Source organism: Rhipicephalus microplus, chromosome 4, assembly GCF_043290135.1.
Source record: "Rhipicephalus microplus isolate Deutch F79 chromosome 4, USDA_Rmic, whole genome shotgun sequence".
NCBI classification, from domain to species: domain Eukaryota; kingdom Metazoa; phylum Arthropoda; class Arachnida; order Ixodida; family Ixodidae; genus Rhipicephalus; species Rhipicephalus microplus.
Genome location: NC_134703.1, coordinates 11,308,765 through 11,324,007, shown reverse-complemented (window position 1 = coordinate 11,324,007; position 15,243 = coordinate 11,308,765). Strand labels below are relative to the sequence as shown.

At 45.2% G+C, this 15,243-nt stretch overlaps 1 protein-coding gene and 1 long non-coding RNA gene across 14 annotated transcripts in view; one reads left to right on the top strand and one right to left on the bottom strand.

Moving 5' to 3' along the window:
• Window positions 1–14,128, top strand: part of LOC142814168 (uncharacterized) — a 43,743-nt gene extending 29,615 nt beyond the window's left edge. The window contains exon 3 of the long non-coding RNA XR_012894829.1: window positions 14,029–14,128. This is a non-coding gene — a long non-coding RNA (uncharacterized LOC142814168). The remainder of the gene's footprint in view (window positions 1–14,028) is intronic.
• LOC119171617 (bromodomain adjacent to zinc finger domain protein 2B) overlaps window positions 1–15,243 on the bottom strand; it is a 247,304-nt gene that overhangs the window by 125,237 nt on the left and 106,824 nt on the right. For 11 of the 13 annotated variants that reach the window (XM_075892168.1, XM_075892166.1, XM_075892165.1 and 8 more), the window contains 3 exons: window positions 14,100–14,403; window positions 7,156–7,271; window positions 6,483–6,548 (listed from right to left, as the gene is read on the bottom strand). In XM_075892168.1, coding sequence (XP_075748283.1) covers window positions 6,483–6,548; window positions 7,156–7,271; window positions 14,100–14,403 — 486 coding nt within the window. The remainder of the gene's footprint in view (window positions 1–6,482; window positions 6,549–7,155; window positions 7,272–14,099; window positions 14,404–15,243) is intronic. The other 2 variants (XM_075892169.1, XM_075892170.1) reach the window with 1 other exon arrangement.

Below are 15,243 nucleotides of genomic sequence, written 5' to 3'. Positions count from 1 at the left end.
AAAATAATTCATTACATCTTGATGCCAAATCTCGAACGCAACGACAGGAGCAATGCATACTCTGGTGGTTATATTTGTCCAGGTTTCACTTCTACCGTATAAGCATGGAAACATTTTGCAAAAAAACTTACGTACAAAGGAATGAAGTAAATTTAATTTATTTATGACTTCATATGGCTTTAACACTAGGCAAACAAGCGTCGCGAATCTCAAGACCACGATCCATCCAATGCAAATCTGAAGCCTGTACTTCCCATAATTCCCATGAGGGTACAAGCGCTGCTGAAGGAGCCCGCGTAAACACTAGCACCAGGTTCCTCTATCTCATTCCTCTATCAAATCTCATTAATTCGAACAGGCTCAATTCGACATTCCGGTTAATTCGAACTCACAATGAGGTCCCGTCAAAGCTATGTGTATTCTGATGAGCGAAAAGGCCCGGTAATTCGAACACGCAAGCCCTTGCGACAGTTAATTCGAACGTACCGCGCTCCAAAAATTCTCTCAGCACTTCACCCAATCCCACGGCAGCACCTCCGACATTTCAACACTGCGCGCGAAGAAAAGGAAAAGGAAAGAAAAGGCAGCGGTGGAATGTTTGCTTTCTATAAAATGCCGATCTGTGAAAGGCATGTGCCACACTTCTCTTTTTTCCGCCCCTGCCACTTGAAGACCTTTCTCCTTACAATGCCGCGCGCAATGAGAGAGAGAGGGAGGGGGAAAAAAAGGAAAGCTGTCACGGAGTGTGTCTTTCACATGCCAGTGCCATGCTTCTCCTTTCCCGTCCCTGCCATGTAACCCTTCTTTCAACGATGCGCGCAACGCAAGAGAGCAAAAGAAAAAAAAAATGCCGTGGAGTGTTGGCTTTTTTTCTTAAATGCCGATCTGCTTCTCTCCGCGAGGAGACGCTCCTACTTTCTCGTCACGTGCTGGCCACACTGCAGCTTTGGCACAGAGGGTAGTAGCGGAGATGCAGTCGTCATTGTCGTCATCTTTACATAGTGTCGGCGCTGGACAACATCTCTTGTCAGGAGAATTCTGAAGCCGAAGCAGACATGCTTTGCAAGCTACGTGCGAAATTGATTGACTCGCTGCAAGGCAAACGTGTGCAGACGCGCATCACCGATTCCTACAATTAATGAGGAATGTGCTGATTTTTGTGAATAAAAGCAAGTCTTCTGAAACTTCCCTCTCGTGTGTTAGCTCAATGCACATGCGCCACTGCATGAGGAGCCCTCCGTTTACTCAGCTTTCATTAATTCAAAATTCTTTTTTCGTTCAAGTTATCAAGATTCGACTGTATTGTATGAAACTCTCTGGTCCTGACGTAGCTTCTTGCCCCCCTGCATAACGTTCAGCAAGCTTGCGGGGATCAAAGAACAGAGAAAGCACTTAAGAACATGCCACAAATTCTTGCACTCTGGTCGTATGAGACAGATTCCAAAAATTTTCGCAACAGTGCATTTGTGGGGCAATAAACTGTGACTGCAAGGTCATTTTATTCTTACATAATGGCGTAAGAGTAGCACAAAATGATAATGAAAAGAAAGTGAACACCACAAGCGAAGAACTTGCTGAGGTTTTCCATATTGACACGAGGGCTCCTATGTGTGTTAGCAATCTTTATTTGGCCTCATCAGAAAAAGAAGACTCAAGGAAAGGGAGTAGCCTGTTGAGGGAAGTTGGAGGAGGTGTGTTCTTGTCCTGGTTTTTGCCTTTTGCCTTGCCCATGATGCACATGCGCGGCAATTAGTCGAGCATAAACTTTAGATACACATTTTCTGTTCAAGCAATAACTTTCAATTGTGAGTAAGCGCTTGTGTTCACTTTCTTGTCTGCACCTTTATGCGCTACTTTTGCGCCATTATGAATCAGTACCGACTAGCTCGCCTCTCCTTTTTACGTCATTTTTTTGATTACTAAAAAGGTGCAGCAGGGTCCCTCAAAAGATGAATGGTTGTGGCTAATTATTAATCTCGCACTAGTGTGAATATTAGCTTGACCATAAAAAAAGGTACGCTGAATTCCCGGCATCGTCACACAGTGCTACTGCTGAGTTATCAGTGCAAAAATTTGTTCAGTGCAATCAATATTATTTTGGCTTTGATTATACACATAGCAGCAAAATTAATAGAAACATATTTTATAATGATACTTAACCAATATAAACTGATTTGACACTTCTCTAAAGTGCACATTTATAGTGCACAGACCGTTTACTTGCTTAGCGAGAGAAGACGTCACCTTTGAGTGGAATAACAAAGAGGAAGCTGCTTTTAACGATCTTCGCCAGCAACTACAAACACCTCCAGCCCTTGCCCTCTTTGACGAGAGAGCCCCTTCGATGCTTCACACCGATGCTAGCAATGTTGGTCTGGGAGCTGTGCTTGTGCAGCAGCAAGAAGGCACAGAAAGGGTAATCGCTTACGCAAGCAGAACGTTAACACGCGCCGAGGCTAATTACTCCACGACTGAGAAGGAATGTCTCGCCGTGGTATGGGTGGTTACAAAATTTCGTCCGTATTTATATGGCCGCCCCTTCAAAGTAATTAGCGACCACCACTCACTGTGTTGGTTAACAAATCTTAAGGACCCTACCGGCCGATTAGCGCGTTGGAGTCTCAGGCTGCAGGAATTCAATATGGCAGTCGTAACATAAGTCAAGGAAGCGACATATGGACGCCGACTGTTTGTCCCGTTCACCCATTGAGTCGGCGACCCTACCCGAGGAGGAGGAAACATCATTTCTCGGTGTCCTCGACCCGACCACCATTGCGCAGCAACAACGTGACGATGCTGAGTTGCTTGGCTTAATTACCTACTTGGATGGCAGATCTCGGAAGGCACCAAGAGTTTTGGCAAGGGTGTTGTCATCGTTTTGTTTACAGGGCGGAGTACTCTACCAAAGAAATTTTTCGTCGACGGGATCTGCCTATCTACTCGTCATCCCAGCAGCCCTGTGCACCGAAGTACTGAAAGCATGCCACAACGAGGTTACCTCTGGCCACTTGGGTTACACAAGAACGTTGGCCAGGGTACAGCAAAAGTATTACTGGCCAACACTAACCACAGCCGTGAAGAACCACGTTCGTACCTGTCTCGACTGCCAGCGACGCAAGTCACCACCAACTAAGCCAGCTGGCCTCCTACAACCCGTACAGGTCCCAATGACTCCATTCCACCAGATTGTCATGGACATTTTGGGCCCACTCCCTACTTCTACTGCAGGCAACCTATGGGTTATCGTCGCGACAGATTATCTGACCCGTTATGTCGAGACAAAGGCTATCCAGAGAGGTACAGCAGCAGAGGTGGCAAGATTTTTCATCGAGAATATTGTACTGAGGCATGGTGCACCAACCGTCGTAATCACAGACAGAGGAACCGCATTTACGGCAGCTCTTTTGCATCGCTTTCTGATGCTGAGTGGAACAAAGCATCGTAAGACCACCGCCTACCACCCGCAAACGAACGGGCTGACAGAGCGTCTAAACAAAACTATTGAAGACATGCTTTCGATGTACGTAGACGTTGAACACAAAAATTCGGATCAAATCTTGCCATACTTAACGTTTGCATACAACACGGCCAAGCAAGAAACGACCCGCATGACACCGTTCAGCCTCATTCATGGACGGGAAGTACGAACCATGTTAGATGCAATGTTACCGCACGAAGGTGACGACATCGTCCCGGATGCCGACACATTTACCGAACGCGCGGAAGAAGCTAGGCAACTTGCACGTTTACCGATCAGCCAGCAGCAAGAGTACGATGCAGGCCGCTACAATGCTCACCGCAGAACAGTCATCTACCAAACTGGCGACAAAGTATGGGTTTGCACGCCGGTACGGAAACGAGGACTTTCCGAAAAGCTCTTAAGAAGATACTTTGGGCCATACCGGGTGCTGCAACAACTGAGCGATGTCACTTACGAAGTTGTTCCCGACAGTTCATATAGTACAAGGCGTCGCCAGCACCATCCTGAACTCATTCACGTAGCCCGCATGAAGCCTTACGTGAGCGAGTGATTGTGTGAGACCTTTCTTGAGAAAAAAAAACTTCATTACAGACTTCGCATCGGGGCGATGCTCTTTGAGAGGGAGGCAAAATGACGCGTGTCTACATGTGGACGAAAACGATGATGATGGGCGATTTAGTGGACATGAGTAGTGGGCCTCTAGCTTCACTCGAGACCATAGAAGACGATCTTGTGGCTCAGCTGTTGAGAACACGCTGCTTTCATTGCCTCAACGTGTACCTGTGTTTTATTCGCGTTGTACCGCGACAATAAATATATATATATATATATATATATATTCCAGCAACATCTTGCCTGCATTCAAACAACGCGTCGTTACAATATACTACCGTGTACCGAATAACATGAAAAATATTCAAATTATGTTTTTTAATACTCTTTCAGAATATAAAAATTGTGAACGTCTATTGCAAAGTGTCCGAAAATAATTGTCAAGCATTCCGGCTGAAAAAATGCGAAAGTGCTGAATAAACATCGCAACAATCAAAATATGTTAGTTTAAGACATCTTTATAAATAAAACAATGACTTTGTCACGCATTCAGTGCCATATCATTCATACATGAATTGTGGATTCTTCTGTCAGCCTCGGAGCAAGAAGCTGGTTCTGAAAAGAAAAACGTCAGTTGCTCGGCGCGCACAAGAAAAATCAATTGGCTGTTTAACTAAATAGTGCCTCGTAGTCTACTGAATAAGCGATATTTCATCACTGTGATAAATGAGATTTAAAAACACTGATTAGAACAACTGAGTGGATCACTGTTGTGACAAACACCACCTAATTTGCTGCGGCTGCAGCCCCAAGGAAGCGTCCGTCACTCGTTTCCCCGTCTCTCTCTACCCCACCCCGTCTCGCTGCAGCCGCCACAACTGACCCTACGGCTGACACGCGCTCTCCCATAGAAAGTCGCTCCACGTGGCAGGCCGTATCGTGCGCTCTTTCATCCAGCGGCCGTGGTACAATAAAGTGTTGCGACCTTGAGCAGTATCGTGTTCTTGCCACAGCGACGGTTAACCCATGCCCTGCAGCTCACTACAATCGAAGCCACGCTAGTGGCCATACTCCTTCGGGATACGGATACACTACAACGTGCGATTGTCAACTGCCTAGTCGATAAGCTGACGCACAGTGTCCAAATAAAAACACTCAATGATCAATGAACAATCATGTGCATGGTGCATTCAGAGAACACCTGTCTTGGCTAGGCTGTTCGAGGACCCTATTTTTAAGCGCCGTTACTGCCATCCTTGATATCTTATCCGAACACTGCCATCAAGTGATAAAAAGACAGTTTCACTGGAATGGCGAAATACCAAATCTGATGGCAACAAATTGTAGGCGCTGGCAGCCAACTACTCCCTTGGATCCAATATCGCGTGACTGTACAAAACGGGGAGAGATGCTCTTTTCGCCGTCTCTTTGTGTTGAGAGCACAGCACGAAGAAGGGTTCACAAGCTATTCACGCTGATACCTGCAGTGATCACGCGCACATAGCGATCGCGATCACGCCCTTAGGATCAAAGTTCACAGCTGCTCTTGGAGAGATCACAGCCTTACAAAACCGCAACTATAAATGTTTCGATCAAACCAAAAGACAATGTTTCAACCACACTTCCAGGCATGGCGCTTGATGGCTTTTGAATTTTGCGGCTGAGTTGTGATGCTGCAGCACAGGATGGCACAGGTAAGCGAGTTTGGTGCTCAGTGGTGCAGCACTTCTGAGATGGGTGCAAGGAAAAGTGCGCAAGCAGGACACTAAAACATTGCACAGGTCATGAAAATGTTTTGCAGTAGTATGTCAACATGCAAATGCTCGTATAAACATTAGAAATCGCATAGCAACAACAGGCAGCCAACAGTCCTAGTAGTTCGCAACACAAGCCCAGACATCAGTGGAATCGCCTCTAGGTAACTAGGCCATGCATCTGCACCTATTAACATGCTCAACTTGAATTTCCAGTCAATGGAATCACAATAAACTGTGCAATTAGTACGACGGAACCCATAATCAAACACTTACAAAGGCTTTGACAGATGGCTCACACGTCACATACACTCAGGCTGTGAGACACACCGACCTTTGGGCTGATACCGTTTCATGCTGGCAGTGCAGGGAAGAATTCTACAAGAGCTAGCTGCTGGCAGGCCACCATTTCTTGGACAGCTAGCTAATGTGAGAGCCCGCCTTAGCCGCATACTACTGACCGCTTTATTCGAGACGCAGTGCTGCTCTGCACTCAGCCGAACCTAATGAGGACATCCTATTGAAGCAAACTTGTGAGTACTTTTTTTCAAACTTGTCCGGGCCTATTTTAACCCTTGTAGGCTCCTAGTGCTACATTTATTGAGCAAACCCTTCTGTGGCAGTTGCAGACAACTCGGCAAACATTACAAAGCCAATTATGTGAGGCGTGCAAAAGTGCATTTCCTAAACAGTACCTGGACTCTGCGAACAGCGTCGTCTTGGCGCTGTCTCTCTACATCCTCCCTCCGTTTGCGGCGGATCTGATTCGGGGAGACGTGTAACCATGCACAATCAACACACCACCCACAACCCTTTTTTCCAAGTGGTGCACAAAAAAAAAAAAAACCAACATCAAACCCTTCTTTTCATTGCTCTGTCGAGGCATGCTAGCCGAGCAAGATGCACACACCGCAACTACGACAGAGCAATCAACAAAGGTAACTGCAGGAAAGAAGGCAAAAAACAGACCCCCGTATTCTTTGATAGCTTAGAAATAGTCTTCCTGGGCAACTGGACACACAAACAAGCTATGGGACTGGCTATACACATTTGAACAACAAACAACACCCCTGCCCTCATTTGGAAAATTACAAAGATGTGTTTATGTGTCAGATCACATTCACATTTTTCAGACACCAGCAAATAACAGACGGGGATTTTTAGAAACCCATGCTCAATATGCAGTACCACACAGAGAGAATGGGACGTTCAAGCTTCAAATAGAAAAAGAGCTAAAGAAAAGTACTCATGAAGGAAAGTTTCAAGTGTAAAAATACCGCACACATGTATAATCAGCAAAAAGTGTTTAAGTAAATCGCAAAACACATGTAAACAGCTGAGGAAGCAATAGAGGCAAAGAAAAAGAACCTCAATAGTCTGCTGAGTGCGCATTTCCTTCTCGATGCGCTGCTGCTCGAGGCGTTCAAAGCGTTCTTGCTGCTTGATCAACTTGACTTGTTCATGGTGCCGCCTCGCTTCTTCAACTACAAAATAAAGAGGAAAGAATATTAATGTGACATAAAACACTGAAGGAGGCATCGTTTTTACAGAATAACTGGTAATGCTTTTTGTAAACAGATGGTTCTCCACTCCTCAAATTATATTCGATGTTTCAGAACACGTGTTCAAATGGCAAGCCCTTTCTCCAAAACAAGATGCCCACGGAGTGGACGCAGCCAGAGAACTCAGAATAACCTTCAAAGACTCGCTTTCTTTGTGCATCTGTTTCAGATTGGAAGAGAATTACAAAGCAAGAGGTTTGAACATGAGGAAATGCACTTTATGAAGAAACCAAGACGATGGTGTTAATTCGCGCCCCCACCGAGGTCCACTTGCTATGGCTGAGAACAAACCAAGAACCTTGAGCTCAGCAGCACAATGCCATAGCTACTAAGTTACATCATGGTTGATGTATCCTAACTGAAAAAGCAAGAGAAAGTAGCTATACAAATGCAACATTGTAAGATACTGCAAACTACAATTTTATTAGCCCCGTCCCACTGGCACTGTCACGGGTAAGCAGATGGCGTAGACGACGCAGACAAAGTAGGAGGACCAGCACGTGGAAGTGGCACAAGCGTATGTCTGGAGGAGTACACCTCTCATTGATGTGACACCAGCCGTAATGGAAGACAGCAATGCGATGAGCTGGCATTGTCTGTGTGGCTACGGGAGAAGAAGGTTGCATCAGCAGCTATGCTGTGTCGACGACACAGCAGGCGTTTTCTTCCAGAGGCCACATGTTGAGTCCACAACCTCCGTAGCATTGACCTCCGTAGCATTGTACTTACAACCAAGCGGCCGATCCCCTTTCGTCGTCACTACAATACATAGCTGTCAGCCACGCAGCCAGAAGCCTTCACCAGTTGCCGTCGGTGACGTGGCACGGTGTCATCAGTTAGGCCTAGTACGAGACCGGCCTTCTCCTCGAAGTGACGACGTGGCGTTCAGGTGATTGCTGCTGGCCGATGTTCAAAAAAAAACTGCGTCCAGTGCGTCCAGCACAGTTCTAAAATGCTGCAGCAACTCCAAGTAGCCTCGCCCGAGCATCGAGGTCAATGGCCACGCCACGAAGTGCCATCGTCACAACCTCCGGAACCAAATGCTACCATTATCAGAGCGTAGCTGCCGATGCCATAGAGTTTACTAAATATACACTAAAGGGAACCCTGGCACTAGTGTCTATGAGAGCTGCAACGCACGACGCTTCAGTGAGCATAGGAATGATGAGTAATTGATTGATCTGTAGGGTTTAACGTCCCAAAACCACCATATGATTATGAGAGATGCCGTAGTGGAGGGCTCCGGAAATTTCGACCACCTGGAGTTCTTCAACGTGCGCCCAAATCTGAGCACACCGGCCTACAACATTTCCGCCTCCATCGGAAATGCAGCCATAGCAGCCGGGATTCGATCCCGCGACCTGTGGGAATGATGAGTAGTACAAGGATTTGTCTAATCTTCGCACTTCTGGCTCTATGTGTGTCCGTGTGGCTTGGAGCTGTTTTCTCATAAAACAAAAATCAGCAAGTGTTGAGCGGTGCCGCTTCACCACATTATTCTTTTAGGCTTACCACTTAAAATTGGGCCACGAAGTTAAAAGGGTTCGTTCTTTCCTTCAAAACAATAACGAAACACAGCAATAAATGAAGCCACATGTGCGATTTGCTTTCCGCAAGTATGAAGACTCGGCAAATCTGTGTACTACCTATCATTCCCATGGTTGCTGAACAATTGTAGCGCCAGAGTCCCCTCTAGTCAACTTTAGAAAACTCTATGATCCATGCAACCTTCTTCTCTTATAGCCACGCAGGCAATGCCAGCTCATGGCATTGCCGTCTTTCATTACGGATCATGTCACACGCATCGAGCCTTGTACTCCCTGACGCATGCGATCGTGCATCAACTATGGGAATGATGGGTAGTACACTGATTTGCCTAGCCTTCATATTTGCGGGTGGCGAATCGCACTTGTGGGTTCGTTTATTGCTGTGTTTCGATTTTGTTTCGAAGGAAAGAATGAACCCTTTTGAACATTATGAACCGATTTGAAACGGTAGGCCTAGAAGAACAAGGTGTAAAAGTGCAACTGCTGATTTTTGTTTAGTGAGAAAACAGCTCCAAGCCACCCGAACACAAATGAAGCAATCAGTATGAAGATTAGACAAATCCGTGTATTACCTATCATTCCCATGGCTGCTGAAGTGTCATGCGCTGTAGCTCCCATAGACACAAGTGCTAATGTTCCCTCTAGTGTAATATTGGGAAAATCTATGATACTGCCAACGTACGATTTTCCGTACACCCAAAATTCCAAACATGCCTGATTTCCCGGACTCATCTCCGGTACCGTCAAATTTCCTATAGAATCATTGTATTGAAAAGTACGAAACTTCGGACACTTATAGCCTTCGTCATCCCATTGTCTGGACATTTTACTGCTAAGCGCAGACTAGAAGCCAGCATCAAAACCAAAATTTTAGTTTTCGTACCTTCGAACCCACAATTCTCGCATCGCTTGCACAGCGCGTCGTAGCTGCTGTACCCTCGAAACTGCAATTGACGCAATCTAGCACATGCAAATCCGTTGCCAGCCAAAGCTTAGTAAACCTGTGGTCAATCCTCACTGTTACAGTGCTCTAGATCACTCTATCACTGTGTTCGTTGATGTGTTGTTCTGTGCGGTAGAACTTGTACTGCAGCATGCTATATTTATCATTTATGTTTCCCGATATTCAACAGCCACAGAGTTTCTAGCTGTCTGGTGCTGAGCTTTTCGTCAAGTAAATCCTCCGAGACAGCCATCGCCGCCTGAGTGGACAGCGAGTGTGACGAACTTCCATCCACGAACGTAGCCTTCGACGATCTGCACGCTGCCCACGTTTTGAATCCAGCCGGGATGACTTTTGAGTGCTTCGCCGACACTGACAAAGACCTCAAGCTGTAGCGGAATTGACCGATACCGAAATCATTTGTCAAGTTACAGAGGATTCCGATAAATCTGACGCCGAGATCGAAGAGACCGCACCTACACGGCCAGCGAGCTAGGAGTAGACGCAAGCACAGATGACAATGTTATCGATGTACAGCAACAGGATGACCTTAGCTGAAATCGAGTGAGGCATCATCGCGGCAAGCTGAACGCCGTGCTAAAGAAGATAAGAAAGTTTTTGAGCCAAAATGTTGACGAATGAGGTAGTGCCGACCATGTCGCATTTTTTTATATATAACGGCTCTCTTTGAGCAAACTAAATGGTGCACTCACTGAATAGACCTCTACCGGAGTACGTCACAGCGTGCCGTCACCAGTGCATGTGCAAAGCGGTGGTTGGCAAAACACTTCCGTCGGTGGCTGAGTGGGGTGCAGTCGCTCGGTGCTTGGGGCAAATTTTTTTTCTTTTTGAAAACTTATTCTTCATCTCACAGTGGCAACATTAGCTGTGGTATGTGACAGAGAGCGTCTAGGTGTGTGATAAAGTGCATGATGAAATATTCGCCACGCTGGCTGGCTGTTTTTCTCAAAGAGGTGTACACACATGGCGGCCTGTGCGAGGAATGGCGGCCTGTGCGAGGAACAGCGGCATCGTCTTCGAAAATGTGCATTGTTGACTGTGGCGTGTAGTGTGCGTTAAAAGGCATCGACAATATTGGTTCACCTTTATGAATGGTGAAACTGGAAATATTGTGCGTGGTGTGTGCAGTGTGATTAACGCGATGCGTCCTGTTAGCGAAAACACTGGTATTCGTTGTGGGCCGATTTCAGTAACCGGTTGTCGATGGAAGTTTATGATCTGACATTGTAGTCTAGGTAAAAATACATATGACGCGATCATCTGCGAGTGGGTACATCTCAGCATATGCGCAGCGTGCAGAAACGTAGAAGTGCATGGCCTCCGGCTGATATGTACGACTACGCATGAGCTATAAGCATGTTGTAGCGTTGCCGAATCTGCATATACGCTTCACCACGGCTATAACTCGTATTATCGAATACCTGATTTGTGTTAATGGAAACAGTCGAGATTTTCGTTTATCTACTTTGTAATTTTATGGCTCGATCTTTATGAAGTGGCAATGCACATTAGAAGTGTGTATCAGGCTTAAAGGAGCAATATAGGTACGAAAACACGTTATAAGTGTCAAATGCAGCAAGGTAACGGTACCAGATATTATATATTAAAATGTCGGGTTTTACATCTCATGAATTTTCACTAGGTTATTGAGGAATGCAGCAGCAGAATTTTACTTTGATTTTCACGAGGATATGTTAACCTCAGCCTAACCCATGGCAAGAAGTGTTTCTTTTCTATTTTTTTTTTCATTCATCTCCTATCAGACTTTTGGGCAATGAGTGAGACTAATTTTATCCATGGCATTGCGCACAGCAGCTTAAAAGCCTGCTGCCGTCAATGCTGTACCTCGTTTAAAACTGCACTGCACATACCACGATGGATATTGAATAAGTTTACATTCATGCCATGCAAATATTTCTCAAAGTGCCAGTAACCGTGTACATTCAAAACGTTTGCTTTTGAAAACGGTTAGATTTTTTTATGGTGCCATCGTGGGTGAAGCCCACTGCGTGCTAGTCGCGTCTCTCAGTACTCTAAACAAAGTTTCTCCATCCATCCAGCTATGACGAGCAAATTTCCACACTATGAGCAGTGACCCTTCCGCGACCCCCTTCTTCCAAAAACTGTGACTTAAAACATAGCAATGTAGAAATTTCTGTCGAAGGAATGAAGACACGCAGCTCTGCTATGCAGAAAGATGCCGCCGGAGGAACTTTCTTGCAAACCAGCACCTGCTCGGAGAGAGGGTATGGGGGTGGGGTGCCCGCAGTGACGTCACACTGTTTACAAACAGGGAGAGGTTTATTGCAGTGAAAAAATTCTGTACTCAAGACGTGACCTTCTCCATCCACGAAAAATACCTGTAAAAAAGGTGCGTTTTCACGTGCATTCGTTTTTCTGGACTGCCTGGTTTTTCAGACATTTTCGTGGTCTCTTGAGGGTCCGGAAAATCAGACGTAGACTGCAATAGCACCATTTCTATTTCTATTTGAAATGTGAAGCATTTCTGTGCGAATCAAAGACATTGATTGTTTCTATCCACCTGTCCATCTATCTAGACACTGAAGTGAATATATAGGTTATATCGTGGTGACCTCCTTAAAAGGTATTAACCAATCAGGGTATTCGCCAACAACAGCATTACTTACTGTTCAACCAAAAACTTAAATGATCACCAGACGCTTCAAAATGACCCCCGACGTAATTAATAGTCGATTAGTACATGGCTCATGGCTCTAAATGTCTCAAAATGCAAAGTAATGTCATTCACATGTAAATATAGCAGTTCCAAATTTTCATACAGCATTAATCAGTTCATTATCTCGATTGCAACACAATATTAGTACTTGGGCAGTATACTTATACCTACTCTATCATGGTTCGACCACGTTGAAGCAATCTTTGCCAACGGCTCCATGTCACTTGGTTTTTTAAAACGAAATTTGAAAGCTGCACCTTCAAGCATTCTCAAATTATCATACTTAACTCTGGTTCACCCTTTACTAGAATATGCCTGTTCAATCTGGTATCCCCACCAAAATACTTAATTAACACATTGGAAAAAATTCAGAATGGGGCAAGCCGCTTCATCTTCAGCAACTACAGTCCCCATTCCAGTATATCCTATATAAAACGAAAACTTTCACTTTCACTCTTGAGCATCCGTCGTGACATTGCCTTGATTTCATTCTTTCATAAAATCACCCACTCCTCCCAAATCACCGTTACTGGTCTGCACAAACAATACCACGTGCCATTATTCTCTGGAACAGTCTACGTCCATAAGTGTGTGAAAGATGTATTTTGTGGTGGCCATCAAGAATGAGCAACTCATTTGCACAGGTACTTTTTTTGTGTAGCTTCTGTGCAGCTAGGAACCAGAAGTGAAATGTAACCTGGCTGGTGCCGACTTTTTTGTGTCGCTTTCAATGACTACGCCCTATGTTACATAAGATATCTCTCTGTAATTTATGAACAGTGGCCACTTATATATTATGAACTTCATGCCGAAAGAGAGGGCTACATGGTGATGCAATTTATATTGCCAGATTGCTAAGCTAATCAACGTTATGGTGAACTGATAGTTCAGATCCATTTTTCTCAGTTTTGTTTTTCTGGCCATCAAACACACTCTTACGGAACATTTTTGCATGTTTTATATGACTAAATGCAAAAACTGAAGTTTCAAAATGTTCGTGCTAAATTGAGCTAGCCGGTGATGCTATTCGTTTATTTCTAAAGCCTTCTGTAAAATTCCAGTTGCCACTAACTATAAAAAAAATTAGCACAAATCTAGCAATCAAATATACATATGTTTCTTGTGCATTGAAAGTGTGCTGAGAACAATAAAATTAGCATCACCGGCTAGAGCAACTCTCTGGCTTTCTCGGCATATAATAAGTTTTAAATTTTTATGAAGCGAAGTGTTTAACGAGTCCCGTAAAAAAGTCAATCTAATTTCTGTATTAAAAGCCTTGTTTCTTTTGTTCTGATGCATGCATCCAAAATGCAATTACATATTTGAGATCAGCAGAAAAAACTGAACAACACTCATAAATATCATTGAATTCACTCCAAGACTAACAAATTTCATTTTAGAACCCACGTCTCCCCTTAACGTGCGCGAACACCGCAGAGTGCATGGGCCTCTAGCATTTCCACTCCACAGATTTGCGACTGCTGCGGCCAAAGTCAAACCTTTGGGTCAGCAGCCAATGAGACCGGCAGAACCGTGCCTACCTTGATGCTGCTGCTGCATCAGCACCGCCTCCTGCAGGGCACGCTCCTGGGGATTCGGGGAAGGGCGGCTGCGTGGCCGTCCCCTTCGAGAACCCCCAGCGCTCGTGGCACCAGCAGCCACGGCAGCGGCCAGTGGGCTCCCAGCAAGGCCTGGCAGGCCCAGCAGGGGTGAGCCACCTTTGGCAGCTGCCACCGAGGAGGAAGGAGGTAGAGTTGCCACCAGGGGCGGCGGCACTGCACTGTGTATCCCGCACAGGAGGCGCAGCCGCAAGGCCACTTCTTCTTCGCTGATGACCCGACCGCCCTGGGATTGAATGAATATGCACACGGCTGCTGCGTGGCGCAGGCAATATGCAAGTTTCCTCGCGTGCATGTCTGTTTCTTTCTCTTTTTTTTACCACATAAGCTATGTCGTAAACCTCAATATTTTATTTGGAAAATAGTTAACTAAAAGAACTTACCCCACCCAGTGTCAAATCTGCAGAAGCAGCAGAGTTCTCCAGGTGTGATTTTCTGTGCGGTTGGATGTTTGTAATTACATTTTTCGTAGAGTAGAGATACACGGGAAAGACCCCTTGCCATGCTCTGCTTCCTAGTTCCACTATGCGGCAGCATCAGTGACTGGAGTAATTGGGCCATCTAGGGGTTCGTTTGGATACCATTCCGGACACACAGCTTAAGTGAATAAATGTTACATAGAATGCATGCACTTTACATGAATCAATGCCTTCCTTGCAGAACCCATAACTTTACCACAACTTTTCCCTTTCATGTATCTTTCAACAGCCCACAACTGAGAACCTGCTGAACATCAGCCTTTGCTGATGCTGTGGAAAAAGGGCAGCCAACAATGTAGTCGGTGAGAGTCTCATTAGAGGGGTATGAGCATGGTGTCGGTCATGGATCACTTCCCGAGAACAACCAGCAAACAGACCCATAGTGATTATAAAAGCTGCAGTAAAAACTAGCATAAACAGCTTTTCTTTTCAGATTGACATGCACTTGTAGAAAATTTTATGCCACTTACAATTCGTGGTACAGTTTGGTATTGAGCATTACATAGTAGCCAACATAAAATACGACTTTTTTTACATGCCCCAGTTAATTATTATTGACAATGTGCTCAATGAATTGATGTCCTGAA